The sequence below is a fragment of the Aspergillus bombycis genome, assembly GCF_001792695.1.
Source record: "Aspergillus bombycis strain NRRL26010 chromosome Unknown contig00012, whole genome shotgun sequence".
In the NCBI taxonomy this organism is placed as follows: Eukaryota; Fungi; Ascomycota; class Eurotiomycetes; order Eurotiales; family Aspergillaceae; genus Aspergillus; species Aspergillus bombycis.
This window is the reverse complement of record NW_019170014.1, coordinates 179,486-205,538: the sequence shown is the minus strand read 5'-3', so window position 1 is coordinate 205,538 and position 26,053 is coordinate 179,486. Positions and strand designations below refer to the sequence as shown.

General features: G+C 50.2%; 11 protein-coding genes across 11 annotated transcripts; 3 read left to right on the top strand and 8 right to left on the bottom strand.

The window, feature by feature from the left end:
- Window positions 1-219: 219 nt before the first annotated feature.
- ABOM_003147 (oxidoreductase) lies at window positions 220-1,131 on the bottom strand (the record flags this gene model as incomplete). Its single annotated transcript, XM_022530277.1, has 1 exon — window positions 220-1,131. One exon carries the CDS (start codon window positions 1,129-1,131, stop codon window positions 220-222), a length of 912 nt encoding a protein of 303 aa, XP_022392711.1.
- Window positions 1,132-1,855: 724 nt separating this feature from the next.
- ABOM_003146 (L-xylulose reductase) lies at window positions 1,856-2,913 on the bottom strand (the record flags this gene model as incomplete). Its single annotated transcript, XM_022530276.1, has 5 exons — window positions 1,856-2,256; window positions 2,316-2,384; window positions 2,440-2,523; window positions 2,574-2,650; window positions 2,714-2,913. 5 exons carry the CDS (start codon window positions 2,911-2,913, stop codon window positions 1,856-1,858), a joined length of 831 nt encoding a protein of 276 aa, XP_022392712.1.
- Window positions 2,914-4,251: 1,338 nt separating this feature from the next.
- On the bottom strand, window positions 4,252-5,613 carry ABOM_003145 (FPP/GGPP synthase family protein; the record flags this gene model as incomplete). Its single annotated transcript, XM_022530275.1, has 5 exons — window positions 4,252-4,572; window positions 4,624-4,871; window positions 4,924-5,087; window positions 5,152-5,306; window positions 5,356-5,613. Coding segments are annotated over 5 exons (1,146 nt in total), but the record flags the coding sequence as incomplete, so codon positions are not given.
- A 1,591-nt stretch (window positions 5,614-7,204) lies between these two features.
- Window positions 7,205-7,807, bottom strand: ABOM_003144 (uncharacterized protein; the record flags this gene model as incomplete). The annotated part of the gene is made up of 1 exon (XM_022530274.1): window positions 7,205-7,807. One exon carries the CDS (start codon window positions 7,805-7,807, stop codon window positions 7,205-7,207), a length of 603 nt encoding a protein of 200 aa, XP_022392714.1.
- Window positions 7,808-12,224: 4,417 nt separating this feature from the next.
- Window positions 12,225-13,450, top strand: ABOM_003143 (MBL fold metallo-hydrolase; the record flags this gene model as incomplete). Its single annotated transcript, XM_022530273.1, has 4 exons — window positions 12,225-12,440; window positions 12,509-12,656; window positions 12,728-13,084; window positions 13,161-13,450. 4 exons carry the CDS (start codon window positions 12,225-12,227, stop codon window positions 13,448-13,450), a joined length of 1,011 nt encoding a protein of 336 aa, XP_022392707.1.
- Window positions 13,451-13,501: 51 nt separating this feature from the next.
- ABOM_003142 (uncharacterized protein) lies at window positions 13,502-14,277 on the bottom strand (the record flags this gene model as incomplete). Its single annotated transcript, XM_022530272.1, has 2 exons — window positions 13,502-13,896; window positions 13,986-14,277. The coding sequence occupies 2 exons, from the start codon at window positions 14,275-14,277 to the stop codon at window positions 13,502-13,504; spliced, it is 687 nt and encodes a 228-aa protein (XP_022392708.1).
- Window positions 14,278-14,861: 584 nt separating this feature from the next.
- Window positions 14,862-16,633, bottom strand: ABOM_003141 (uncharacterized protein; the record flags this gene model as incomplete). Its single annotated transcript, XM_022530271.1, has 7 exons — window positions 14,862-14,948; window positions 15,003-15,221; window positions 15,280-15,449; window positions 15,504-15,836; window positions 15,926-16,020; window positions 16,056-16,131; window positions 16,240-16,633. 7 exons carry the CDS (start codon window positions 16,631-16,633, stop codon window positions 14,862-14,864), a joined length of 1,374 nt encoding a protein of 457 aa, XP_022392709.1.
- A 641-nt stretch (window positions 16,634-17,274) lies between these two features.
- Window positions 17,275-17,691, top strand: ABOM_003140 (uncharacterized protein; the record flags this gene model as incomplete). The annotated part of the gene is made up of 1 exon (XM_022530270.1): window positions 17,275-17,691. One exon carries the CDS (start codon window positions 17,275-17,277, stop codon window positions 17,689-17,691), a length of 417 nt encoding a protein of 138 aa, XP_022392710.1.
- Window positions 17,692-19,519: 1,828 nt separating this feature from the next.
- Window positions 19,520-20,728, bottom strand: ABOM_003139 (bZIP transcription factor; the record flags this gene model as incomplete). Its single annotated transcript, XM_022530269.1, has 1 exon — window positions 19,520-20,728. One exon carries the CDS (start codon window positions 20,726-20,728, stop codon window positions 19,520-19,522), a length of 1,209 nt encoding a protein of 402 aa, XP_022392654.1.
- Window positions 20,729-21,596: 868 nt separating this feature from the next.
- Window positions 21,597-23,114, top strand: ABOM_003138 (putative FAD binding monooxygenase; the record flags this gene model as incomplete). The annotated part of the gene is made up of 1 exon (XM_022530268.1): window positions 21,597-23,114. One exon carries the CDS (start codon window positions 21,597-21,599, stop codon window positions 23,112-23,114), a length of 1,518 nt encoding a protein of 505 aa, XP_022392653.1.
- Window positions 23,115-23,291: 177 nt separating this feature from the next.
- ABOM_003137 (uncharacterized protein) lies at window positions 23,292-24,955 on the bottom strand (the record flags this gene model as incomplete). The annotated part of the gene is made up of 8 exons (XM_022530267.1): window positions 23,292-23,390; window positions 23,446-23,574; window positions 23,622-23,758; window positions 23,805-23,822; window positions 23,882-24,014; window positions 24,071-24,340; window positions 24,393-24,642; window positions 24,690-24,955. 8 exons carry the CDS (start codon window positions 24,953-24,955, stop codon window positions 23,292-23,294), a joined length of 1,302 nt encoding a protein of 433 aa, XP_022392689.1.
- Between the last annotated feature and the right edge of the window lie 1,098 nt (window positions 24,956-26,053).

The window sequence follows — 26,053 nt, the reverse complement described above, 5'->3', positions numbered from 1 at the left end:
AAGATTCCCGCTCTGGAACCATAAAAACATTATTACATACAGGACAGCCAGTAGGACAGTGTGGAGGAAAGAACATTTGCCTGGTCTGCAAGTCATATAATCTAGAAGCAATAAGAGATCATAACGTTTGAGAAATATCTTGTTATGGGTGGAATTTGTCTTCCAAAAAAATACTGATCCCAACATGTTCCTGGAAAGGTTTTGGTATTACCATTACCATCAGAATAGAATCTGCCCTCCGTCGACCACGATATCAGTGCCATTCATATAAGTACCGGCGCTGCTCGCCAGCAATACTATGGCGCCAGTCAACTCGGATGGAGTGCCCATTCTTCCACTGGGGTTGCGTTCGGCCCAAACCCGGCGGTGTTCGGCAATGCCATCGCCGGCGTTGAGAATCGTATCCATGTACCCCGGACTGACGCTGTTCGTCCGGATGCCATATCGCGCCCACTCCGCGGCAAGACAGCTTTTGAGCATTAGAATGGCCGCTTTGCTGACATTGTATGCCGCCTGAGGCTGTGGGAAGTTCACGCGATGTCCGGAGATGGATGCCACGAAGGTAATGGAGCCGCCCGTTCCTTGAGCGACCATGCGCTTGGCAGCAGCCTGTGCGCAGATAAATGAGCCTGTGGTGTTGATGTCCATGATCTTGCGCCACTGCGGAATGGGCATCTCCAAAGAGTCGACGCATCCGACCACACCAACGAAACAGAGCAAGGCATCCACGGACCCCAGCACGTTGGTGGTCTCTTCGAACGCCGACTCCACGGCGACCTCGTCGGTGACGTCGACTTTTGACGTGGCGATCTTGGCTTTGGGGTACTTCACGCGCAATTCGTCAATCTCCTTCTGTGAAATCGTTGGGTCCATGTCCATGATCATCAGGCCGTTCAAGCCGTGTTCCAGAAGCGCATTACACGACTGCAGCCCTAGCGTACCGGCACCGCCGGTTACAACTGCATTTCCGTGCACCGTGAACCTCTTTTGCGCCGCCGTCGTGGGATCGCTCTCAAGAGTTGATACCGGTGGTGGGGTCATGGAGGATGCGCTGCCGTCGCTCAATACCATACTGGGAACCGCCCGTTTCGTGAGCTCATCGCGGCTCGAGATATCCTTGGTGGCCGTCATTTGCGCGAGTGGATGTGGTGCAGGTCTGAATTGCAACACGGAATAGATCCAGATGTATGTGCCAATGTCAGATGTACTTGTATGTTCGTTATTATAGATCAACTTCGGTCGGCACTCCGCCGTTATGTGGAGACATGCTTTGCCCCGCCATTCTAGATCGGCGCAGTGTATGCGGACCATTCTCCTCCGCGTAGATGTATCGTCGTCGGCAGACAGCCACCCGACACTTTATACACTGCACTCTACCATAGCTAGCGACCGGAATCTAGCCAGGTTGCATGATTGAAAAAGCCTCACAAACAGTAGACATTACGTCATCCATTTTTCGGAATTCACTATCATCGTTGCAGTTGCTATCTTCCCTGGGTATCAGCCGCTTCAACCCTTGAGGGACATCTCCACCCTGCGTCTTTCCTGTAGAGCCCCGTCCAAATGGTATATCAACGACCTGGGAATGCGGATGAATGATTGAGTCTCAATAGGCTATAGAAACAACCAGTATAACAATAGTCTCTAGGAGTTAGAAGCGGAGCCCGTCGTCCATAGCGTTTCTAGTTGATATTGAACTGATTCCCGAAGTTCCATTTACAACATAGAACTGACGATACACTTCCCCATGACCTTGAGTATCAGAATACCTTATGACAGCACTAATTTACAATAAAATAAGTATTTAATTAAAGAGCGCTATCATCCACACATGACACAAACACTCGATCAGTGATCAAGGAAGAACATAACCACCATCAATCAACACATCACTACCAGTCATATACGTCGACGCATCACTGGCCAGATAAAGATACAGCCCCTTAATCTCCTTCACATGGCCCTGCCGTCCAAGTACCGCCATCCGATATGCCTCGTTAACAGCCAGCGGGCTTGCACCCATTTTGGTATCGAAGAAGCCCGGCGAGACAATGTTCACCCGCGCAAAGTCGCGCCATTCACGGGCCAGTGATTTACCGAATTGGGTTACGAAGGCCTTGGATCCGTTGTAGACGGGCTGATCCGTCGGCACGTTTACAATATGTGCGCTCATGCTGGACGTGATGATCAGGTTTCCGGAGCCCTGACGCTGGAATACCTCGCCTGCGTACTTTGCGCAGGAGACGACTCCGTCGACTGGGATAGATACTTTAGTGTATAGTTGGTGGGGTCCTGGGAAAATAAGGAATACCTACCATTGACAGACATCTGTTTCCTGTATTCATCCAGCGTTTGTTCCAGGATTGGCTTGGAGATAGCCATTCCTGCTTACCATCAGTGTCATATATTCTCACAACAGCCTCTACCAGCTCAACTCACCAGCGTTAGCAACAAAAACATCAATCCTTTCAAAGTCCCTCACAACATCTGCTACAGCCTTCTGCACCTCCTCGGGATTCGATACTGGACCACCATTAGCAACAAACTATAAAATAAAACCGAAAACAGCGTACTATCGACTTTATAAGCCACAGTCTTAGCCCCATGATCCCTCGCCAACTCCTCAGCCCTCGTAACAGCAGCATCATTTCTGCCCCACCAACAATTAATCACAACATAACCCTAACCATAGAAGAAAAGATAGAAAACTCACGAATTATACCACAAAGCAACCGCAGCCCCCGCCTCAGCCATGGCCTCAGAAACAGCAAGTCCAATGCCATCCGCCGCACCCGTAACAACAACCACCTTGCCGTTCAACTGAAACTGCTCCAGGACATTGGCAGGGGTATCCGGGAACGGCCGCGGGAAGCCATCCCGGGTTTGCGTGCATTCGGATACGGTCATAGACATCTTGGTGGGTATATGTATGTATTGGTTGGGTATTGGGGTGGTTACCAAGGGTAGTTCATATAGATATTTATGTTTGTTTCTTGGGAGGGGCTGAAGCTGGGGCTGGGATCCCCCGCCTTTGGGGACCCCGAGGCCGGGACGTTGTGGGCCGATGGTCTGGTGGTGGTACTATTTAACCGACTTGGTATTTAACCGTGGACACTTTTACTGGATTGATGGGTTTGGTTGTTCCGCTGGTGGTGGGGCGTAGAGTGGATCGTGCTGGGTTTTGGATATACATAGCTCGTAGAGGTCGACTGAGAGGAGGATGTGCCGGTAGCATATGTATATGGCTTGGCCCGCATACAATGCCAAGTGTGCAGCCCTATAACATGCGGATGTTTCAGTGGCTCGGAAGTATTCATTCCAGGACAATTGTCGCAAACTGTCGCTCTGCTTCAGCTCATTCTCTAAGAAATATTTCTCCTATCCCAAGTCATCGGGCAACATTAGAGTGCTCATCTCGGTTGATGGGTATAGTATTCAGCATAATATGATTCCAAGGGGATCCAGGTCGCATGTCCTTACGATTATACTTATCATTCACCGAAGCCGTGTACCCTCTGATATCCTTAACGCTTTCGGAGGCCCGTGCCCTTGAGGCTGCGTGAACGCGAGGTCTGTAGAGGCTCTCGACTGCTCCAGATAATGCGATAAATTCACCCATGTGACGAACGAGTAGAGCTCTGGTACTAATATCGTGGAATTTTAACAGATCTAATTAGTTCTCCATTAATGGTGTAGATCCACAGTCTATCTGACTATAATGGTTTAGACGAAGTGGAGAGCCTGCAGTCTGGCTGTAGAGAGGTATACAAGTGTCTAGAGAGACCAGGTTAATACCTTCATAAAAATCCATGGTCTTGTATATATAGATCTATTTTTAGTGTACCAAGAAAGACTATTAAAACTAGGTATTTAAGCTAGCGTAGTACGATTAGTTAATTTATGAGAACTAGTATTAGAAGAACCTGCTTACTCGTTTAGAAAACTAAACAGGAGTTTGAGAGACTTCACTTGATTGTGATGGAGAAATTTTAGAAATTTATTCCGCGCCGAAGTTATTTTTCTAACTCACACAAAGACCTGGACGACTGTCACCGGGATTTGGACCCAGATCCCTTTACGCACCTTTGCCAGAATTTGATACCCGATGATCTTCGCGGAAGATATGTTGGTCTCCAAATTGTAGACCAATCCGGAGCCAATAGCGACGATGCCTGAGCCTGTGAGGAGGAAGGCTGACTTGGCTAAGCCACCATGGCGGCTATGAGTCCTATATCATTCCCCGGCACTCTGTCACAGCTTTAACCTTTCGCAGAGAGCTTTGAGCCCCATATTTTCTCCCATGGCTTCTTCCACCTTCTCTGCCGTCTTCCATATAGAATCAAAGAGGCCATCCAGAACCTCCTGCGTGTACTCTAAGCTACCTATTTCCTTCATTTGTGCAATGATATACGACTTTGTCTCCTCAGACATCTCGACCTTGTCCTCAGGTTGGCGGTCAAAGATTCGCTTGTATAGGGTACTGGCATTGGGGCTATGCTCGAGCAGATGGATAAGAGGAAACGAAAACTTTCCCTCGGAAAGGTCGTCGCAGAAGCCCTTCTTGGCGGTATACTACAAGCTTTTTAGTCCAGTATCGACTATCACAGTAAGCAGAAGTCCTACCTCGTCCGAAGCTAGGTTCTGGTAATCATCCCTGATTTGGTAGTACCTCCCCAGCAGAGTCATCAAATGATGTAGATCCTCATTAGGCGTGGCATTAGCCTCAATCTGCATGATCCGAAGCATCAGACGGAAGAAACCGCCAGTCTTGTGGTCAATCATGACAAGGTATTCTTGTACGCTGGGACACTGTTTACGGAATGTCCAGTTGAGATCGAGAGCTTGGCCTAAGGTGAGAGTTTGGAGCTCCTCTACGAGTCTGTTTAATACCAGGTTGTCGATTTGATAAAGCTAACAACTTACCAGACAGGGCTTTGGCGCACTCTGGGCGCAGATGGGTCTGAACATCGGAGACAACCTTGGCAATTACATACGTAGTGCTGTTGATTGTTTGACTGAGGCCATATTTAACGTGCGCCGCGGGTGCACCACGTCGAAGTTGAGAGCCGTCTTCAATATCATCTAGCCTGTCAAAAGTTGTCACATCAGCTATCCCCTATCTCTATATCTCGGGTTGCGAGACGTTCGTACATTAAGGATGCATTCTGCAACATAGTCATGACGTCCGTAAGGACCGCAGCAGAATGGTCGGTGATTTTCAGCCAAGGCCGCAAGCTCTCGATAACCTTACCAACGGTGTTCTTGCCGGGAAGAGACCTAGTGTACTCGAAGGGCTCCATGCAGATCTTTTGAGAGTCAGCCGGATAAGGATAGCTTTTGATATTCAATACCTACCTTTTCCGCGTTGGCTTTTTGGAACGGCGCGAAGATATCATAGGTGGTACTAGGCGTTCTTGGCTGGCTACTAGCTGTGCTCTGCCCCTCATCTGGATCTGTTCCTTCTGGTTTCTCTTGATTATTCCATAAATACCCAGACGAAGCGACGTTTTCGTCAAACCCTAAACCTTTGTCCATACTTTCTTGACACATGCTGGAGCCCCAGTTTGGTGTGAGAATGATAACGGGATCGATTTCCACGATTAATGTACCGAACTATGGACGCAATGAATTCAGAGGACACTTGGCGAGTTCTTAGTCAAGTTCGTGCAGATTTATGGAGCAACGGTCAAAAATGCCCCACTTTTTAGGCACCGACGCCACACAGCAAATAATCCAAGCACTTTATAGTAAGTTTATACATTTGCTCCGCTGTTTAGCTCATCGATAACCATAATATATCCATCGGGAAAGAGTTGCCATCGATGTAGAGTTCTACTACTACTTGCCGCAGGATGGCCTTATCCTTTACACCACAGAACCCTCAGATATGCATCGCCATGTATATCTGAACGCAAGCTCTGATCTAGACTTTGCAACCTCAGAGGAAATCTTGTTCCCGGTTGTAACGTACAAGCATGTCTATTGGATCAAGTTCATTGATAACGGTTACCTGACACTCACACTCTGCCGGAATGCTGTTTTTGAGCCCAGGAGCCCTTGTCCGGATGCCCGGAAACTTTGCAGTACTTTGGTGTTCGCCTTGACAGGGAAAAGGACCAAGCAGAATGAATGCGCCGGCTAGAGATACGCTACGGCAGCAGCAGCGGTCCCAATCTTCCGACCGTTCGTAGTATTAAATCCAAGTATTTGCAATGGCAGATCGGTAACTTTGGGATATTTGATTCCTTTGATACTCTGTGATACTATTCTTGCTTATCTTGGAATTATATTGTAGGTTACAACTTCCGAGTCTTGGCAACTGGGCGTTGCAAACAAGATACAGGGCACCACTAAAACACGAGATATGAAATATTAACAGAACCAGTCATCGGGAATCCGGATAATGCTACTTTACTCGAACTTCGGGGTGTCACTCATCAAATTCCCTAAAGATGGTTTGTCAAGTACTTGTAGAACTACGCTTGGACTGGCAGGATATCTTTTCGGCTTGGGTTATCCCAAGATGACAGAGTTTCTTAACTCAGAGTAAAAAGCAACACCATTCCCCAAAGATATACCTGGGCATATCTGCTAAATGCCATGCCTCTTTCACACTCATTATATTGGGAATTCAAGCTATCTTCCAATGGCCCTTTGTAAACGCGCCCGCACTTCATCAGTTAGGGTTACGCTAACACGGGTCACCTGAATGAGGTGATCCGAAGCAAGGACGCCAGCTTTGAGTTAACCTTTTTAAAACATGCATCATATGTCTTCATATTTTTGAAAGAAAAAATTTGAAAAGTAGTAAGCTTGTGTAAGCCTCTCATGCATGCCTTGTGAGGTAGTTTCACTTTGATCGGTCGATTTCCTGTACCAGTGTATTTATGATTATGACTACTATTTGATGGACAAACCATATAACGAACGACTTCTATTTCTAAAATAAGTCACAAAACAAATATTCGAGTACCCGACTCTATCGCAAAGAAAAGCAAAACATTGTACGCCAGCATACCCTAAAACAGCAAAATATTAAACAAACCAGTAGCGGTTGCGACAGACAAGTGCGGAATGAATTGGCGATAGTGTCAGCCTCCGGTCTTGATCATGCGGTGCACGAGGAGAGTCCAGGTTCAATTTACTCCACGTAGTAAGGCATGATGATTGCTCCTATGGTAGTACTCCAGAGCTCTGGGAAGGTTTAGGCAGAGGGAGAAGGAGTGGCGGAGGAGGAAGGAGTAGCAGATGACGAAGGCGAGGCGGAAGAGGAGCTGCTAGAGCCAGAGAACTTGCGCTTCTGAACGGCGAAGCTGGTAGGAGTCACAGACGCAGCGCTTGAAGGAGTAGCAGAGCTCGAGGGGGTGGCAGAGCTGGAAGGAGTAGCAGAGCTGGAAGGAGTGACGACTTGACGCTTCGCATAAGGAGAAGCAGGGGTGCTGCTAGGAGTGACGGAGGCCGAGCTAGATGGAGTCGCAGAGCTGGAGGGAGTCGCAGAGCTGGAGGGAGTCGCAGAGCTGGAGGGAGTCGCGAACTGGCGTCTATGGAAGACCCATGGGGCTGCGAAAGAGGAACTGGATGGTGTTGCAGAGCTGGACGCAATACCAGAGCTGGAGGGAGCAGCAGAGCTTGAAGGGGTCTCAGAGCGCTTGCTAAGACCAGTGAAGGCGATGCTGGATGAGCTGGGGGAAGCGCTCGGGGTGACAGAAACAGAAACCGAACTGGATGGAGTAGAAGAAGCGCCAAATGGAGGCAAGGCAGCAGCGCAGCCAATGAGACCGGCAATAGCGAGGCAAGTGAACTTCATACTGAGGGTTGTTAGATGGCGGTGGGCTTTGTTTGTTTTGGATAGTAGTGTAAGCAGACGGTAGGATGAGAGGAAAAATTGGGAAAACTCTCTGGAAAGAGGTGCGCCTTTATAATGGCTTGGAGTCAAGCGTTCCGGTCGCTTGGCGGCTACAGTGAGATTCCTCCACTTCAGCCGCCATAATTTTTGTTCCCACAGTTGTAGTGCTAGATAAGGCAACAACATATGGGGATCCTATGGTCGGGAACCGGCCCAGGGCCGACGTCGGTAGGAGGTTGGTGTCCAAGCCAAAGTGCGTGGGCGAATGATGGAAGACTTTGCGGACCTGCAGTAGCCAGGGACATGAATTCTGCCCTGGGCTATCAACCTCGAGCCATGGTGCAACGATGACATCCAAGGGTCCGACATCCAAGGTTTGGCGGCAACGTGTCTGGCCCTGCTGATCAGCGATGTGGAACTGGCCAGCACCAGGCTATCAAGTTTATTGTACAACGTCGGGTTGCGGTGGCAATGGACCCACTACACCTGGGCTCAGTGCAAAAGCCACAAGCATTGGCGCGATATGTTTATTACGACGTTCCCCCAGCCTCATGCTTTGTTGGTGGCGAGCTCTCTGGGCCAAAGACTGAATTCGGAGACTGTTCCTGGTCATCCTTCGACTTGTTTGATGACACGGAAGCTGTTTTCAAGAAGCGCGCTCGTATGAAGATCAGTGCCGATCTGTGGGGGCATGATTCGAACGGTGATAATCTGTATCCAATGAAGACGCCATGGCTCAGGCGGTGATGGGAATGTACTTGTACTGAGTACGTGACCGCTACCTTGTGGCTGTTGGGTATTGTCCTCAACCTCTCATCAGATTCTTCAAGTGGCATGGATGTGGTTGTTCATAACCGCGGGTCGGCTTTTTGTTCTTGCCGTACATTGGAGGAAAGCTCGACCTGTCTCCGGCCAGACCCTTACTAGGTGACCTATCAGGTGTATTGATAGGGTGTGATCCCAAGGATCCGGCGCGAACCCTTGTGGTCGGCTTCACGAGGCAAGTCGGTCCGGATAGATAAACAGTGGCTGAATTGGCCGAATTCCAATCAATGTTTGGCGCTTCCGCCCAGCCTTTTCCATGTGTAGTAGGGATCGGTGGTACTAGTCGTGCCGAGAACAAGGATTTTTTTTTTCATTTCTTCTTCCTGAATCACATTGCATAAACTAGGTGCATTGATCAGGACGTCGAAATCACACGCGCATTAGAAGTTGGGGCCACTGAGGCGCTGGGTAGATCACGACATCATCCATCGTATGGACGTGCTTCAAAAGAACCCATGTGTGTTCTAGTCCGCCAGAAGCCGATGCTGCCCATGAGGCTGGGGATGAAAGTGGTGGGCCGTGAATCGTAATGTGTGTCGGATGAGGAAATTGAAAGCGAACATCAGGCGGACTGATATCATGCCTGAGGTCACCATTGATGCCTTAGTTTCTATCAGGCATCAGTCCCCAGTGAAATGTCCTCCCGCCGCACAATTATCAACTTTACGTACTCCGTACATGTTTCACAGACTACCCGGATCCTGGCCGACGGGATAACTCTAGAACTGGTCCACGGGTAACGGCTGGATGTGTATGCCGCGCATTTGAATTCTCTGCAACCTCGCTCAATGCGCCATTTACAGTCACATTGAACTAGTGAAAAGCAGCCGTCGCAAAATTAGGGCAATGCGCGGTGAGCCAATATTCTTGTTCTTTTTCATTTTTTCCCTGCTACAGTTCTCTTCGACTAGTTTTTAGTTTCTACTTTAGTTGCTGATGATTATTCCATCTTTGGAATGGCGGAGGTTGAAGTTTCTCGGCGAGCCGAGATCGGCATACTCGGCAGCATCTTATATTGCGCAGTAGTGTTTGTCCCGTCAACCGCGGGATGAGGTCTCATACTACAGAGTGGGAGGAAAGGGGCGGAGGAGAAGTTGATCAAGGGGCCCGGTTTCATCCTCTAAATAATTGAGAGCGCGGAGGAATCTCATGTGGCTTGGCATGAAAATCATCAGGGCCCTGCATATGGAGAAACTAGATGTCCTCAAAGTGAAACAAGGAATTTGTATCACTGATATCCATGACATCATGTGCCACAACAATAGAATTATAAAGCTCATGAAATTATCAATACGTGGGAAGGAGGATTCAGGCCGTGTCCTGTATTTAGATATTCCTTCCGGGGTTGCCCGCTCCACTACCCTTCCTATAAAGCCGTGTAATTTGCATAGGTGGCTATTGAATCCTTCTGGAATAGAGACATGGGCCGCAGGTGATAAAGTTTATTAAACCTTTATGTTCCCCTGTCTATCATCTCCACAGCGTAATATAGGATTCAGTCACCCACAATGCAAGCCGTTAGCGTAGTGTTATCAATATATTAGGGACCGTGCGATGGATGTACCTACTTGGGCTTGAAAGACCCTAGCATACGTGAGGTAATTGTACACATTAGGTATACGGACCAAATTGAGTCTCTTATAACATTCAAGTTGAATATCTCTTACAGCTGCAGAATGAAGAAAGGGTGACGAGATATAATGGCATCGTATTACCACTACGGTGGAAGGGAGTGGGTTGAGTGTTCGGTGAAAATACAGTTCATGCAGAATAAATGTATAGCCCTAAACACTCTTGCATTGCTGCTTTCCTGGTGTAGGGTGCTGGAGTTGCTGGAATACATTGCTGCTTTTTCAAGTTGCATTCCTATACTAAATAACCAATCATTGTCATAATTCATTATGTAGAAAAGCGGCTGTATACACAACCAAGTAAAGCGCTTTGATTAAATGCACTTCCAAAGCCCGAGCAGTCTCTATGAGCTATGCAGCTAGGTCACTGACCTTGATAAACGTGCTGGCCTGTAGATGTACTCTTGTGAGCTTCCTGCTTTGTGCCAGTTGTACCATCTTTAAACACCCAGATTCTGAAGCCCGATTTCTAAGCAGCACAGGGTGCTTTGGCGCCGTGACCAATGACCCCTAGTTACTGTCTCACATAGTTACCGACGGGTCTATTTCGCAATCTCCAAAAGGATTAAGTTGGAGATGGCGGTGAAAAGGGAAGTGCATTATCACCATGCAAACTGCTCCGTTTATCGGAAGCATATGTCCTGCTTAGGTTGCCCGAAGTTGAACCCAGTGGCTGTCGTTTCTTTACCCAAGTCACGTCCTCAAAATCAATCATACTAGCGTGGCCAAGACTCTCATTCCACAGCATATTGCGATACTCAAAGTCTCTGTGGACTATACCGTGGGACAGAAGGATTTCTCGGAGCTTGTCGCGTTCCTGAGAGAATAGGGAAGCATTGGCATTGTTTTGCAGAAGCAGGGTTTGCATAAGGACCCCAGACCAGCTGAGAATCATCATATAGGACATACGCTCGCCATGATACCAATACGTAGTGCGGGGATGAAAGCTGCCAATGTGAACTGGTATGTAGTATCCTTGTAACTGCTGTAGAGAGCTATAGGTGTCGATCTCCTTTTGCAAATTGTGTTGTTTTCGTTCGGTGGTGGCCTATATAATTACCGTGTATCCGTGAGACAGCAACGTAGCCTTTAGCAGGAAACCCGTTCGACCGCGAATATGTAGTTGCTCGAAGCCCTTGTGCCGGTCTTCCCGCAGCTGGGCATGTCGCCTACGCGTAAACTCGCTCGACTTGATTTGGTGTCTCCCAGAACCGTGTTTATGAACCTGTGGGCCATTAGGATCCAATCGCCCTCTCTTCCGCAAGCCTCGACGACACGCCATGGTGCAGCAGTGCCTAGTATCCGACCCTCTATCGGAGTTATTTGAGCCAGCGAGATTACTTTGCCCACGTGCCCGTCCTCTGCCGGACCCCCCGGCTGCGTGTGGCCGGGGCAGGTGACGTCACGTGCATATCTGCATTCTCCCACAAGAATACTTCGTAAGAATGGCAAAAGCAAGGACTCAATCAACAAGGATCGTAGAAATTATTAATAAAGAGTAATGCGGTATAACTGGCATCACCTGACCTCGGCATCAATTTAGACCTACATGCGTACGCCCGTGACTGATGCCGGCGGAAGTGCATTGTCGCCATTCAAACTTTTCTTTTTCAAACGGTGTCAGGGTTGACACAACCCTTTCCGGGGATTCGGCCAGTCGGCGACTCGGGGATGGATTCTATATTGCAATAAACTCACTGAGTAATACTGCATGATATTAAATGTTCGGCGATCGATTTCCATCTGCGATCGGACTGCCGAGCAGAATGGGAATAGTGGCGCATGAAGACCATACTTTCTCTGGGTTTATATATATATGACCTCACTATCTTTCAACTAACTGTGGTCCATAAATTAAATCAGTATCAACGCCTATCACAACTTCTCACTCAACCCCCCTGATTGACCCGGGCATATCTACAATGCTGACGGAAATTGACCAACTCGAGGTCCATGTCATTGTCAATGACGAGCTGGACCCCATCTCTCCCAGCCCCAACCCGGCCGTGCAGGTAGCCAGCCGGTTTATGGGCATCCCGCTCTCCCCGTTGGACTCCAACACCGAACGAGGAGGCGCGCAGATGGAAATGCGTATGGATAACATCTGTTGTGCGGCACACGGCCTCTCCTTGCTTCTTGTAAACTTCTCCATTGCTGCGCGCGTCCTCCTGCGGGATTATGGAAGAAAGCTGACTATTTCCCACAGATTGCCACCAAGGGCGACCAGAAACATTACTTCCTCTTTGACGCTGGGCCAGAGGGCGCGGTTTGGGAGAGGAATACCAGCCGCCTTCGGACCGAGGTTGGCCAGATAGAGCACGTTGCTCTTTCGCATTATCATCGCGATCATTCTGGTATGAATAGAATTCACTCGTTGTTGTCCCATGGGCAAGGAGTGAATTTCCTGCTAACACAAAACTTCCAGGTGGTTTGACCCGGGCGATTGAACTCATTACTCAGAATAGCGGTAAACGGGGAAAGGGACCGGTAGTAGACGTTCACCCGGACCGTCCGGCGTTTCGAGGCGTGCAAGCTGATCGACCGATTTCGCTGGAAGCCGATCCCTCATTTGAGGAGCTGGAAGCTGCCGGAGGCCGCATACTCAAGAGCCACCAGCCGCATACCGCACTAGACGACTTCTTTCTCGTCTCGGGCGAGATTCCGCGCGAGACCAGCTACGAGGATGGGATCTACGGAGGGCTGCGGTACAATGAAACCACCAAACAGTGGGAGGAAGACACCTTGATCATGGAAGAGCGCTACGTGATGTGCAATCTGAAGGGTATGCAATATTCCCCACCTTTGTCGTTAGCTCTGGATTTCTGACGTGGCCTTCTTTCCTGGTTGGTGTATTACAGGCAAAGGTCTTGTTGTCTTCACTGGTTGCGGTCATGCCGGAATTGTGAATACCTGCTGCGATGCGGTCAAGCTGGGCAATGGTATCCCTCTATACTGTGTCGTGGGTGGATATCACTTGGCGGATGCGAACGATACTAAATTAAACGCTACGCTGGCGGACTTGAAGAAGATGGAGCCCAAGGTACTGCTCGCGGGCCACTGCACAGGCTGGCGGTTCAAGTGTCTGATCGCAAGGGATTTACCAAACTGTATGGTCCCGTGTTTCTCGGGAAGCAAGTATACTCTGTAGCTCTTTTTAAACGAGGGGAGAATGGCATTTATTGTGCTTACAGATTTTACACTACCTAAGGACATGCTGGACACCGGATTTCAAAAGGATCTTGGCGTAAAGCTCATGCAACCACACGATGGGCCCCGGCATCGGTAGGTTGCTCGTCGTCCCGATCCCTTGGAAGAACAACGACTTGAACTCAAACACGGCCACATTATTTTCTTTGTCGATGTGTGAGCCAACCTCGATCAATGCGTCGAGAGGGCGCAACCCTTTGTTCGAGGTTTTGTCCCCAGCCCGGATCAGGATCGACTCGCTGGACCGATCGACCACTTCAAAATTGCCCGCAATATCGGTTCCTACCTTGTAATTTGACTGGAGAAGCTCCGAAGTGGACCATAGCTGGGGAGAGCTCGACTCGCCTCGGTCGAAACACGTGTGGAGGATTCTTTGTGGGGCGAAACCTGGGTTGTGAGACGATTCAAACGTCAGATACATCATCTGCTGCGGAGAAAAGGGGGAGAGCATAATGCTATGATGCTATGAGGCTTACCCGCTCCCGCCCATATTCCTCCGCAGTATTGTTCCAGAAGCTTGTTCGGATCCTCGAGAAGCCGAGGATGGATTTGGGTCAAAGGCACTCTGGCAATATGCAGGTCATGGATTGCGGGATTGCCGTTGGGGTTGTATTCCCGGAGGTGTTTGGAGTGGAAGATAGGGTCCGTGGCGGATAAGGGCACGAATTCGATGTCGGACGTGGTGTAGGATGCCAAAAGTGCTATGCTACTGCCGCCAGTGATGGCAGTGCCTGCCACCAACTTGATCAACCTGAATCTAGGAGGCATGTTTAAATTCCTAAGCCAGGGAGAGGTAAAGCTCGCGTACAGGTAACTGAAAAGGAGCAGAAGAGAGAAGACCGCACTTATCAGGCTCAAACATGCTACACTTGATTGGGCTCGGAATCCGACCCAATGGAGTCCGGATATCCGAATCTGTTCACTAAAGCTTCGTTGGGATCCACAATATGGTATCGGATTACCTCTGAATGTTTCAACCATGCAGGGAAAATAATTTTTAATCGTGTTTGGGATTGGGCCTCGAAGCTTCATGTTTGCCATCAGAGAGCTATTCGCGTGCTGTATGTACATACCATTGGATTGACTTTCCCTCTTAACTTCAGGTGGACTAGGACGAGCAGAGAGGATAACTTACCCCATCTGAGACTGTAGAGTTATAGTATCATATCGTTGGCCTGTTGTAAACATACAAACTGTTACAAGTGTTTCACAGAATAGCACTTTTGTCTCCTCCCCTATGCACTCGGTGCGCCTGCAACATATGCTAGCTGCATATTTCAAAATACAGGAGCAGCTACGCTGGGATGTCTCCATACAAGAAAGACCCCCCCCCCCCCCTCACGCCAGCTATTCTACGGATTCACGGCCCCCTTGAATCTCCCACGAGGGTCGTATTGAACTCTCAAACTCTGTAGCTTGGCAACATGAGGGCCCCAGATCTATACATCTGAGTTATTCGCTGAAAATAAACCCCCGAAAGTGTGGAGCCATACCTTGGTCGGATCATGATAGTCCTCGAAACCATTGGGTAGCACATGGACGTCGGTACTGTTTTCTAAGAGCTTGGATGGAGCTTCGATAGCTAGATCGCGAGCCAGCTTCTCTTTGCTTGGCCCAGCATCTGCAGGGCATCCGGCACCGATGAGCAGAATATGCTTCCCACCCTTGGGTCGTGGCCAGGCAGAGCTCGAACTGCCCCCGGCCAGATCGCGCTAAATCCATCAGAATGCGTTCCAACACGCGGGGCACCCTACGCAGTTGAACACTTACCGAGCACAGTAGCTCAAAAATAAGATAGGTACAATCCCCCAGCGACCCGTCGATCTTGTGGATCTCCTCGAACCATTTAATCGCTTTGATGACGGTCTCTTTCGATATCTCCTGCACCAGCAACGGCTGCCAGAACTGTTTCATGGAGCCTTTGACGATACAGACCTTCTCTGTTCCCGAATTATTAGTGACTGTTGTTGCTTGGGAACGCCTGCAGCTCTTACCTTGCAAGTTAGCAACACCGGCGAGGGTAGTAATCTTGGTCTGGTCAATAGCCCCGGGAATGTCCAGCGCCCACCGAAACGCCTTTCGACCGTGCTCTTCCCCATTCGCGTCGAAGGTATGGATCACCAGCATATCCGAGTCGGTGCCAATCGACTCAAGCAGCCGGCCCTTCACCACGTACATGAACATCGTGATCTTGGGATCGACCGGTCCTACCAGGAATCTCTCAATACCCTCGGCGACATCCTCCAGTCTCTCGCGAGGGACCAGGATCGGGCCTGCCCAGATATTCTGCGGGTAGCGGAAGACTCGGAGCTTGACCTGAGCCAGCACTGCACCCGAATATGGAATATTTAGTACAGTTCCCTACACCCTTCGTTATGGGAACGCGCGCCACGAAGAGGAAATAGAAGAGACATACCACCAAAGCCGCCCCCGCCACCACGCAGGGCCCAGAGCAACTCCGGCTCTGTAGACGCCCAGACTACCGAGCGTCGTATTTGACGACCTTCGCATCTACCATGTTTTCCGCGTCAGAGATGCAGCCATACTCGCTGGAAAGCCACGAAAAGCCACCGCTGACGATAGTTCCAGCGACGCCAACGCAAGGCGTGCGAGCTCCTACGACTGTTGTTTTCATGGGGCAATCATCAGTTAGCCCTTATTTACTTTTTGTTTATTACTTTTGATTTCTTTGGGGGTCAAGATAAAACCTCTGGAGGACAGTGTTCTTACTTGCGTATTCTGGCGCCGTCTCAGCGAGCTTGCGATAGACAGCGGACCACGGCTGACCAGCACCAATGGTGACTACCTCGGCTTGCGGATCAAAGTGGAAGTCATCGAACGCCGAGGTATTCACCACGACGTCCTTGGCTGAGGCAGAGCTGAATCCCTGTCCGTAGATCGCAAAGTCCAGGCTCGTGGCGTACAAATAGGCGATGGCCTTGCTCAGGGCTTCGACCGAGGTGGGCCGGATGGCTAGAGGGGGGTGTGCCTGCTTCTGGGCTGCCCAGGTCTGGATGCTTGCCTTATAGTCCGGGGATTGTGGAGTGATTATCTCATCGGGGCGTAGCAAGGAACGCAGAGTGGTGAAGGGGTCTGCGTCTGCGCTTGTTGCTGACCCGGCCATTCTGAGGTATTATCTGAAGCAGAAGGATGCAGCGGAGAGAAAGGTGGGGAGAGGAGAGTCTAGTTGAATGGACAACTATCGATGAGGTTGGGTGGGGGGAAATATGGTGGCTGGACGATGTGTCTTCTAATATGGATAGCCCTGGATTGAAGAAAAGTCCTGCATGGATGGTTCTGTGAGGCTAGTAGATGGTCTAATCGCACATCGCCTGATCTCCGAACGCAGGTATCCATGATCGTCATCGCAACCACTGAACCACCTGTAAGCTTTTACTCTCCTGTGGAACATGGGAATCTAGGTTTGCGGATCACTGGTAATCGCGACAGCAATCGGTGGAGAGTCTCGGCAGGCGATTACCCTTTTGAGTCGGACATCCGGTGGGCTCGGATATCCGAAGTCCAGCATCAAGGAAGTATCAGTCATGCTATTTATTCGCAATTGTAAGCCCTATTTTCAGAGCCATATTTTTGCTGTCTCGGTTAAAAATTCTCCATTACCGCTATCTCATTGCTTGACCAACTCTTCCTCCAGTAGGTAGGTGGAATCCTTTCACGGAACCCTTTTACAAAGGCGCAAGAACACCAAACGCTGATATCCAAGAACGCAGCAGACACACAACATCCAAACTGCGATTGATCAATATGCACTCCCAAAACGACGGGGGCTTCACAGTTCACTGTGCCGAGCTCAAATGGCTCCCCCTTGCCCCGGGAGTCGAGATCAAGGTCGTCAAGCTTGTCCCCGAGACCGGCGAGAACACAATCATGGTGCGGGCCCAGCCGGGGGGTCTGCTGCCACGACACCGTCACCTTGATAGTGCAGAGATCTATGTTCTAAAGGGCACCGGTGCCCATCCCCAGACTGGCGCTTTCGCGGCAGGCGACTATATCTCGGAGAGTAAAGGGGCGGTTCACGACCCGCTGCCGTTTGCGTGCGAGACCGAGCTGTTGATGGTCAGTCGTGGTGCGTCTGTTTTCTTGGCCGATGATGGATCGGATATGTTTACTATGGATGTTGTTATGTTGCAGGGGTTGGTGGATGCCGCGAAGGGGGCATAAGACTTGGACAAAAAGGCCAACACAGAGCGTTTCTCTCCAACTTTTTCTTTTTCTTCTAAAAAGTAACGGAGCAGTTTACGAAACTTACAATCTTCGTTCATCCTCACAGCCTTCATGAGGAACTCACTCCAAATTGCGGATAGGGGAGCATGACCAGTGGGTGGGAGTATGAGGATCTGTGTGAGAAGCCAGACGTAATACCATGTACAAAGTTACAAACTGGACAATATGTCCGGAATACCAAATATGATTCTAATGTTGATATTGGGGTGTGATTGCCTGCTATCCGCGTCATGTGTTTTGGCAATTATCCCGGAGTCCTAGGAGCCCGTTCCTGGCCGTGGACCTGATGAGGGCAGACTCTGACAGGGCCCCGGGTCCGGAACAAGGGTGCATGTCTGTCCTGGGCTATGTCAATTACGGAGGCTTGTTCAGCTTGATAATAAGGTCAAAGCTTGCGTTCATCTTTTGAGTAACCGGGTACATCCTATCCGAAGGGCATAGCTCTGTGAGGCTTTTAATATGCTTGTGAACCTGTGATATGATGCAACCTCAGCTGGATTTGCATTGTGGCAACATGCCGGACGGTATCTGGCCGTGCACCCAAGGGATACAATGGGAGGTGTGATTTCCTGTTTCTAGATAGTAGGGCTACGTGGCTCGTCCGTCTAGTTCAGCAGTGGCGTACGTGAGACCAAGAATAAAGAAATGCCTCATTCCGCTACAAGGGGACATGATAGCCTGTCTGTCTATCTCTCCTGGGTTATCCCACTAGGTGAGCCCCATATACCAAGAATATGATAATCAATCAACATAGGGATATTGTTCAATAGACCGTCCAGAGTTCCCCGAGACTAGCCCCAGAATAACCCATGGAGAAAACTAGGTTCGTCGCGTACCTTGCCTGTCACGGGGATGAAAACGCATTGGCCGTGTTTTAGGATACCGTCTGCATGAATATACTTGCCAAGAAGGGGTCATCAGGCACGGGACATAAGGAGGATGTTGGTTAGTGGATCTACGATGCTGATGTCAAAGCAGAGCCGCTGGTCCTATAGTGGTCAGAGACGATGTGTGGTAGGTAAAGGAGTATCAAGGGACGAGTAGGATGCTGAGGGATCATTTCACTGGCGAGAGAAAGTTTAATTACCTGGAATCGGGGGGGCAAGTTGAACTTCGTGTTTCAGCGAGCTCAAGGCAATGTCTTTTGCATGTGAAATACCTCGACATTGTTGAATAGGGCATTAATAGGAGGGCCCAGGCATGTAAGATGGGCATGACCTGCAAAAGTACCGGTAGATGAATGATATATAGAGCAAGGAAAAACAGATTGCTAGACAAAGAACCACGGATTGGACAACTAGCAAAGGAAGAACCCACGAACTATAAAACCCCAAGTAAGACAGGATAGGTCTGTGCAGACTGCATGTATACATCAATTAAGGATCTAAATACCTAGGCTCCTGGCCACCCTGAAGCACAGATATATTCAGGTAGCTCACAAAGCCAAAGCCGGAGGCTTACCCCACGCTGATTCAATCTTTGACAATCTGGCACACAGAGCCAATCGCCGTGCGTCTAGAAGAATGAGGCTGCCGCGGGTCAAAGAAAAGATATGACGCTGATTCAGTGCCTTGCATAAGACCGAATTAACCATGGCTAATCGACCAACAGGATTCTCTGGAATCTGATTGCGAGTGACCCAATGCGAGAGAATGGGTAATTTCTCTAACTGCGCAATCTCACAGGCTGGAGCGTCCCTTTCATTAATATAGTGAATGTGTCGGATCATCATGTCTGCTTCCGACCTGAATTGTAAGGGACAGATCTACGGAATGTCGTACCGAAGCTCCTCCACATTGATCCCTTTCATTAGCTGTGGGTATTTGTCGATGAAGACCGATGTGAGCCCCCAGCCACTCCGGTCCAGGAAGGTCTGAAAGAATTCAGGCTTCACAAACATGTTCTCGTTATCATCCCAGTCCCATATGCTCTGGGAGGACGGCCACCGCACTCTACAGGCGCTGATCGCATATCTATAGAGCTCTATAATATCAATTCTAGGCCGACTTTCCAGATAGTTGACCCGCAGCTGCGGCCACAAAAAGAAGATCAATTCCGGGTGTTGCTGCTCCCGTATCTGTCCTGCCACGGGTTGTAGAAATGTTGGCATGTTGGCAAAGGTGGCCGGGGTAGGGGTGCCCCGCCATCTAACAAAAGAATACATTGTCCAGCTTAATGCCAGGCGGTCAGGTTCTCGGAGGCTCAGCCGCCGCAGCAGTCGGTTGATCTGGTCTGCCAGCCAGTTACGTCTTGAGCCATGTAGTAGTTCGAACGGGGACGGCAAAAGAGGTAGCTTGGCGACGGTGTCGGACAGAGCTGACCACCCAGACCAACTCCCAGTACTAGCAGCCATCTGCGTATAATCCTTGCGGGTAATCACGGCATAGGTGTCTGACCCTGATGTGGGGTGCATGCTGGGCATCATGGGGATCTGGATAATTGGTGAGGGTGGGCTTCGAGTTTCTGACCCTACGGGCCACATGCTGGCAGTCATCGATGGTGCTGTGAGACCGTCGGTAGTGGACCCGAGACCTGCAGAATCTATACTATTGACGGACCAGCCGGAGAGATTCTGCATTGCCGGATCGACCAATGCGATCTCACTTCGTGGGCTACAGGTCGATGTCGTCAGTGTCCACGGTTCTGGGAAGGAGTTGGTCGTCATCGACGTAGCGGACAGGGTTCGATGCACCCCCGTCGCACCGATGCCTTGAACCTCCCAGTCCTGAAACAGGCGACGGAGGTGCTCCTGTCGAGCATGAAGAAGCTCGTTCTCACGTCTCACGCTTTCGACGGTGAGCATACAATCCCGGATCAATTCGTTGCCATGATTCTTCTCGCAATAGGCCACCCGGTCCTCTAACGCTCTCATGCGGTTCTCCCGTTTCTCTCGGAGGTTTTGTTGCGCTCGTCTATCGCGCAAGCGTTTTCTTTCAGACGAGGTGGCCGACGCATTGTGGCGTGTGGAGGACATTGTTTATTGGCCTATATATTGGCCTGTCAGACGGTAGGGAAGAAGACAGTTGAAAGAGAGACAAGTCGTACCGGGACGTTGGACGAACGCGGGGGGGTGACCGCGAATAAAGAAGGGCTGCGGAGTCTTGACCCGCTCCAGGGTCCATTGGATTCTCGCCCATGAGGCAGACCGGGTCTAATCTTCAACAAGTTAACAGGCTGCGGCGGCCATCGCTCTCGTTGGATCCGCCAGACAAAGAGCTCGCCCAAAAGGGTTATCCCTCGTATACAACCCGGAGCACTTGGCCTGTTTCGGCATGACAGGGCCACTAGTCCCGATCGGGCAACAGCTGGCCGAGATGGGACGGAACACGCTGGATCCGGGGGACAATGAAGAAAAATGCAAAAGAAAAAGAATTACGCTCAGGCCCGGTTTCGAATGGGCAGCCGTTGTTCCGGCCGTCGGCTTCGCTAAGCTCCGACGGGCCGACATTGTCCGCCCGACCTGCGGAAAACATCGGCGACTCCGATTCTCCTGGCCGACGTATATAGCCAACTCGCCCGCTCGTAAAGCCTTCGCGTTCGTCGGAAACTATACGCCCGACCTCTACCCCAAATTTAGAATACATACGGGCTGTCCAACTGGGGGCCTAAAGCACCATGACGCGATTGCAGGCCTTTCTCGTTTCCAATGTCCATCATCGCGAACTGAGTCAGAGAAGCCATCGGAGAAGAATGCCTTTAAATACGACCAAGTGGTTTGGGGATCATTCAGATTTTTTTCACCATGTTACATAGATGTATAATTCAAGAATACAACTCGTCTCCAGAATCTTTCTTCTACGAATTCTAATACTCCTGATTGGAACACCCATCACCTCCATACTATGACACCGACCGATGTTCTCATTGTCGGAGCAGGGCCAACGGGCCTCGTTCTAGCTCTATGGTTAACTCGCCAAGGTGTCAATGTGCGCATCGTCGATAAATCAGAAGCCAAGGCATCCACATCGCGAGCGATGGCCATTCACGCCCGCACCCTCGAGCTCTATCGCCAGCTCGACCTCGCCGAAGATGTGGTCGCAAACGGCCATAAGATCGCAGCGACCAATATATGGGCCGGTGGAGTCCATCGCGCCCATGTCCCATTTGGTGATCTTGGTGCGGGCCTCACGCCCTATCCCTTCATACATGTCTATCCCCAGGATCGGCATGAACGACTGTTAGAGGCGCGATTGAATAGCATGGGCGTGCACGTCGAGCGCAACCGCGAATTAGTCGACTTTCAAGAGCGGGAGTCATGCGTTACCGCGCAACTGAGGGATCTCACAAAAGCTCACGTCAACAATGACGACATCGAGACCTGTGAAGCACGCTTCATCGTTGGTTGCGACGGCGCCCATTCTGCTGTCCGCCAGAGCTGTGGGATCGGCTTCGAAGGGGCCACCTACTCCAAGCTGTTCTACGTAGCTGACATCGAAGGTAGCGGACCCGGTTTTAACGGTCAAACGCATTTGAGTCTCAATGATGGGCAATTTGTCTTGCTCATGGCGTACGACAAAGACCGTCGTGCACGACTAAGCGGTGCCGTCAATGCAAGTGCATTGACGAAAGACATTTCCGACCTCAAGCTCGACGACGTTGCGCCAGACTGCGGCAAGGGTCTGGGCATCACGATCGACAAGGTGAACTGGTTCAGCACCTACCATGTTCACCACAGGGTGGCCGAAGCCTTTCGCAGCGGAAGGGCTTTCCTGGTCGGGGACGCGGCGCACATCCACAGTCCGGTCGGAGGACAAGGAATGAACACTGGCATCGGCGATGCCATTAACCTCGCCTGGAAGCTTGCAGCGGTGATTCAAGACAAGGCCGACGTGTCTCTTCTCGATAGCTATGAAGTTGAACGCCGTGCATTCGCCTCACTTCTGGTCAACACAACGGATACGGCATTCAACGCTATTGCCTCGGAGGGGTATCTGTCCTATTTTATTCGGTCATGGTTCATTCCCTATGTGTTTCCTATTATCTCCAGGTTTGATTTCGTGCGGCAAAGAATGTTCCGTGGTGCGTCTCAGATCATGCTGAATTATCGGAATAGTGCGCTGTCGGCGGGCTCGGCTGGTACCATCCAAGGAGGTGACCGTATCCCTTGGGCTCCTGTGGGCGAGCTTGATAATTTCCAAAGCTTGGGGGAGATTGCATGGCAGGTCCACGTATATGGCGACGCCAAAGACGAGCTGAAAGAATGGTGTCAGTCCAAGGGAATTCCTCTGCATGTCTTTCCTTGGGATGCCAAATATCAGTCGGTCGGCTTGGGAAGAGATGCAGCATATTTGGTCCGGCCCGATACGTATGTTGCCGTGGCGGAGCCTCTGGCCTACCGGGACGATATGACCAATATTTGAAAGATAACAAGATCGGACTATAAACAGCGCTGTTGTTGTATTGGTTCCAATTTGTCTGAAGTTGACCCCCGCAGTTCTGTGTATTTGCATTTCCATGCATGGCGTGCTTGGCGTTCTGGTTCTCTGATTACTTACTGGTGTGCTCTGATGATATATGGCTAGACGATACTCTCTATTCTACAAACGAGAATGTACATGACCCTCCTTCGTACCATTGATCTTTTGTATACGACGAGCATCCTCTTCTTCGTAAGCCTTTTTCCATACTTCTTGGATCTAATAGATGTGTCAGCAAGGCCTGAGCTAGAGCGCAGAGTTGTCGTAAACTTACATTATAGTGATATAGCCAATCGTGATCATCCGTCCATTTGCTCTGGACATTAGCCACTACAATCTCGTCAAAGGAGCTTAGGCCCTTGATCGACGCATCGGCTCTCCGGAAGCCATCCAGAATGTCGTACTACGAGAATTTAGTAGACCGACATGAGACCAGGCTTAGGCACATACCATATCCTTGTAATGTGGTGATCGGACTTTGTCATAGAGGGTCAGAGCATTGCTAACTGGAAGGTCGCGTTCGTGTGCCCATGTCACTGCGCGAGCGAGCACATAAGCGTCTTCCAATGCGAATCCCGCGCCAGCACCTAAGTGGTATGAGAATACGATAATTCCAATGGGTGGGGGACATACCAAAGGCTCCAGATAATGCTAGCATCGAACGGTTGGTTAGCTGCCACTAAAACCACTGACCAAGACTATTTACTCACGATGAGACGCATCCCCAATCAAAGCAATGGAACCATGCGAGACGACCTTCGACAGACGCGGCCCTGCGAAGAGGGGGAATTTCCTCACTTCCCCCACTTTACTAAGGACCTCTTGGATCATTGGTGCGAAGTCCTATTCCAATGTCAGTACACCTTAAAACTATACAGACCAGATTGAGCAACACTGACCTTATATAACCCTATAAACTCATCCGGACTCGCATCCTGCCCCCAACTGACCGTCTCCCGGGTCTCCGGAAGATCCGTTCTGGCTGTTACCTCGTATATACCCTTATTGAGATTGCATGTATATACCCACCTGGTCGGACCATGCCAGAAGGTCACGGCGTCAGGGAAACTGGGGATGCTCAGAATATCCTTCGCGTTGACCAGGGCCCGGAAGGCCGTAGTACCGGTATAGCCGATACGATGGTCGGGGAAGGAGAATTGGCGGACCACCTGGGATACTTAGTTGTACTGTCCAGCTGTATAGAATGGTGATGTAACTTACCGATCGAACGCCGTCAGCTCCTACGAGAAGATCTACTTCATCGACATGTCCATCTTCAAAGCGCAACGACAATGTCTTGTTCGGCAATTCGCAGATCTCCACAAGGCGACTCGAAAGCCGTAGCTTTGTTTTGTGCACAGCTTTCAACAACGCTTGTTGGAGTACAGAGCGTAAGGCCCTGGCATGCTTATGCCGAGGGGGAGTGTGTTGTTGTCCGCTCGACTGGAGTAATTCTCCCGTTCGTCCATTGCTGATTTCGGTTACTTTCGTTCGAATGTAGGGAAGAGATCGACTAACCGATGCTGCACCGAATGGCCGTCTGCGGCGCTGAAGACACTACTATCCCGATCGATATTATCGTATACGCCCAACGCGTCTAGCATGCGCCAGGTGTTCCGCTGGATGCTGATACCGGCACCGACCTCACGCAACTCTCGCGCTTGGTCATAGATGCGCAGATCAACGAAGGGTAGCTTTTGAAACTCAATCGCCGCTCCTAGGCCTGCTGGGCCGGCGCCGATGATGGCCACTCTTAGTTTTGGTTTGCTGTCTGCATTCGCCATGTTGATGGATGGACTGGGATGCTAGAGTTATTCGATCTCACTTGAAGATTCGATACTACGGACAATTGCAGGAGCGTTCTCAAAAAAGCATCAAGTCCGTGTAGGGGCTATCCACTACAATACATATAAATTGGACAGATAATGGCGTGATTTTCATGCAGTGTTGAGGATTGTTTCCGCTTTGTAGACCCGCACGGTGCGACCAGGGCTTATCAATCGAGGACGGAATTAGACCTGGAAATGAAATGTGAGTGCTGTGGAACTGCGCAGTGGTCAGAATTCCCGGAGATAACAGGAATGGCGAATTTAACGCGCATCTGACGTGCAATGCCCCATAGTCAGCTTACATTCCACCGGCCCAATAACAAGCAGTCGAGCACCACTTGGTACATACAAATCTGTGGAATTTCCATGTTCTACGCGAGTCAAACGCGGAAACTATATATTGTGCCTACTAGCCTCTTCATACAAAACGTTTTACTTCGTCAGGAAAAGCCGTATCTCCAGGATCCTGGTGGGCCGCCATCCAGTGCATCCCGTTCGACGCAAAATCCCTGCAAACGAGGCCCCACTACGATCATCGTATACACCACTGCGTGGGTGGCGTTTGATGGATACACGTTGCCCTTGGAAGATCGCTCGATCGCCCAGTGCGTCGGACATCCACAATCCCAACGAATGTACAGTCGATCGACTCCTCGTGCTGACGGTCAACGGAGACCAGTAGTCCCGATTCAGTTCCTTGCACATCCTCTACAAAGCTCCACCAGGACAAAATCAGGCCGAATGTTGTAGACTCTCGTACGACCAGTTGATGTGATGAAGCCGGGCGCAAGGTAACCAAGTAACAGTTTCCAGAACCTGGACTAATAAACTCGAACGAGCCGCGGTGTAATGACGCTTCCAGGCGAAAGATAGAACCGGGCTTGTCGACCACCAATCCCTCCTGTCCGCGCTCTCGTTCATGCGATAAAAACTCGCTGGGAAGTGGCTCAGGGTAGATCCGTGCCGGTGCCCACCTGAACCCATCGTCCTCCAGCTTCTGGCCCTCCACGTACGCCAACTCGGGCAGAATCTCCTGCTGGCATATCCAGCGCC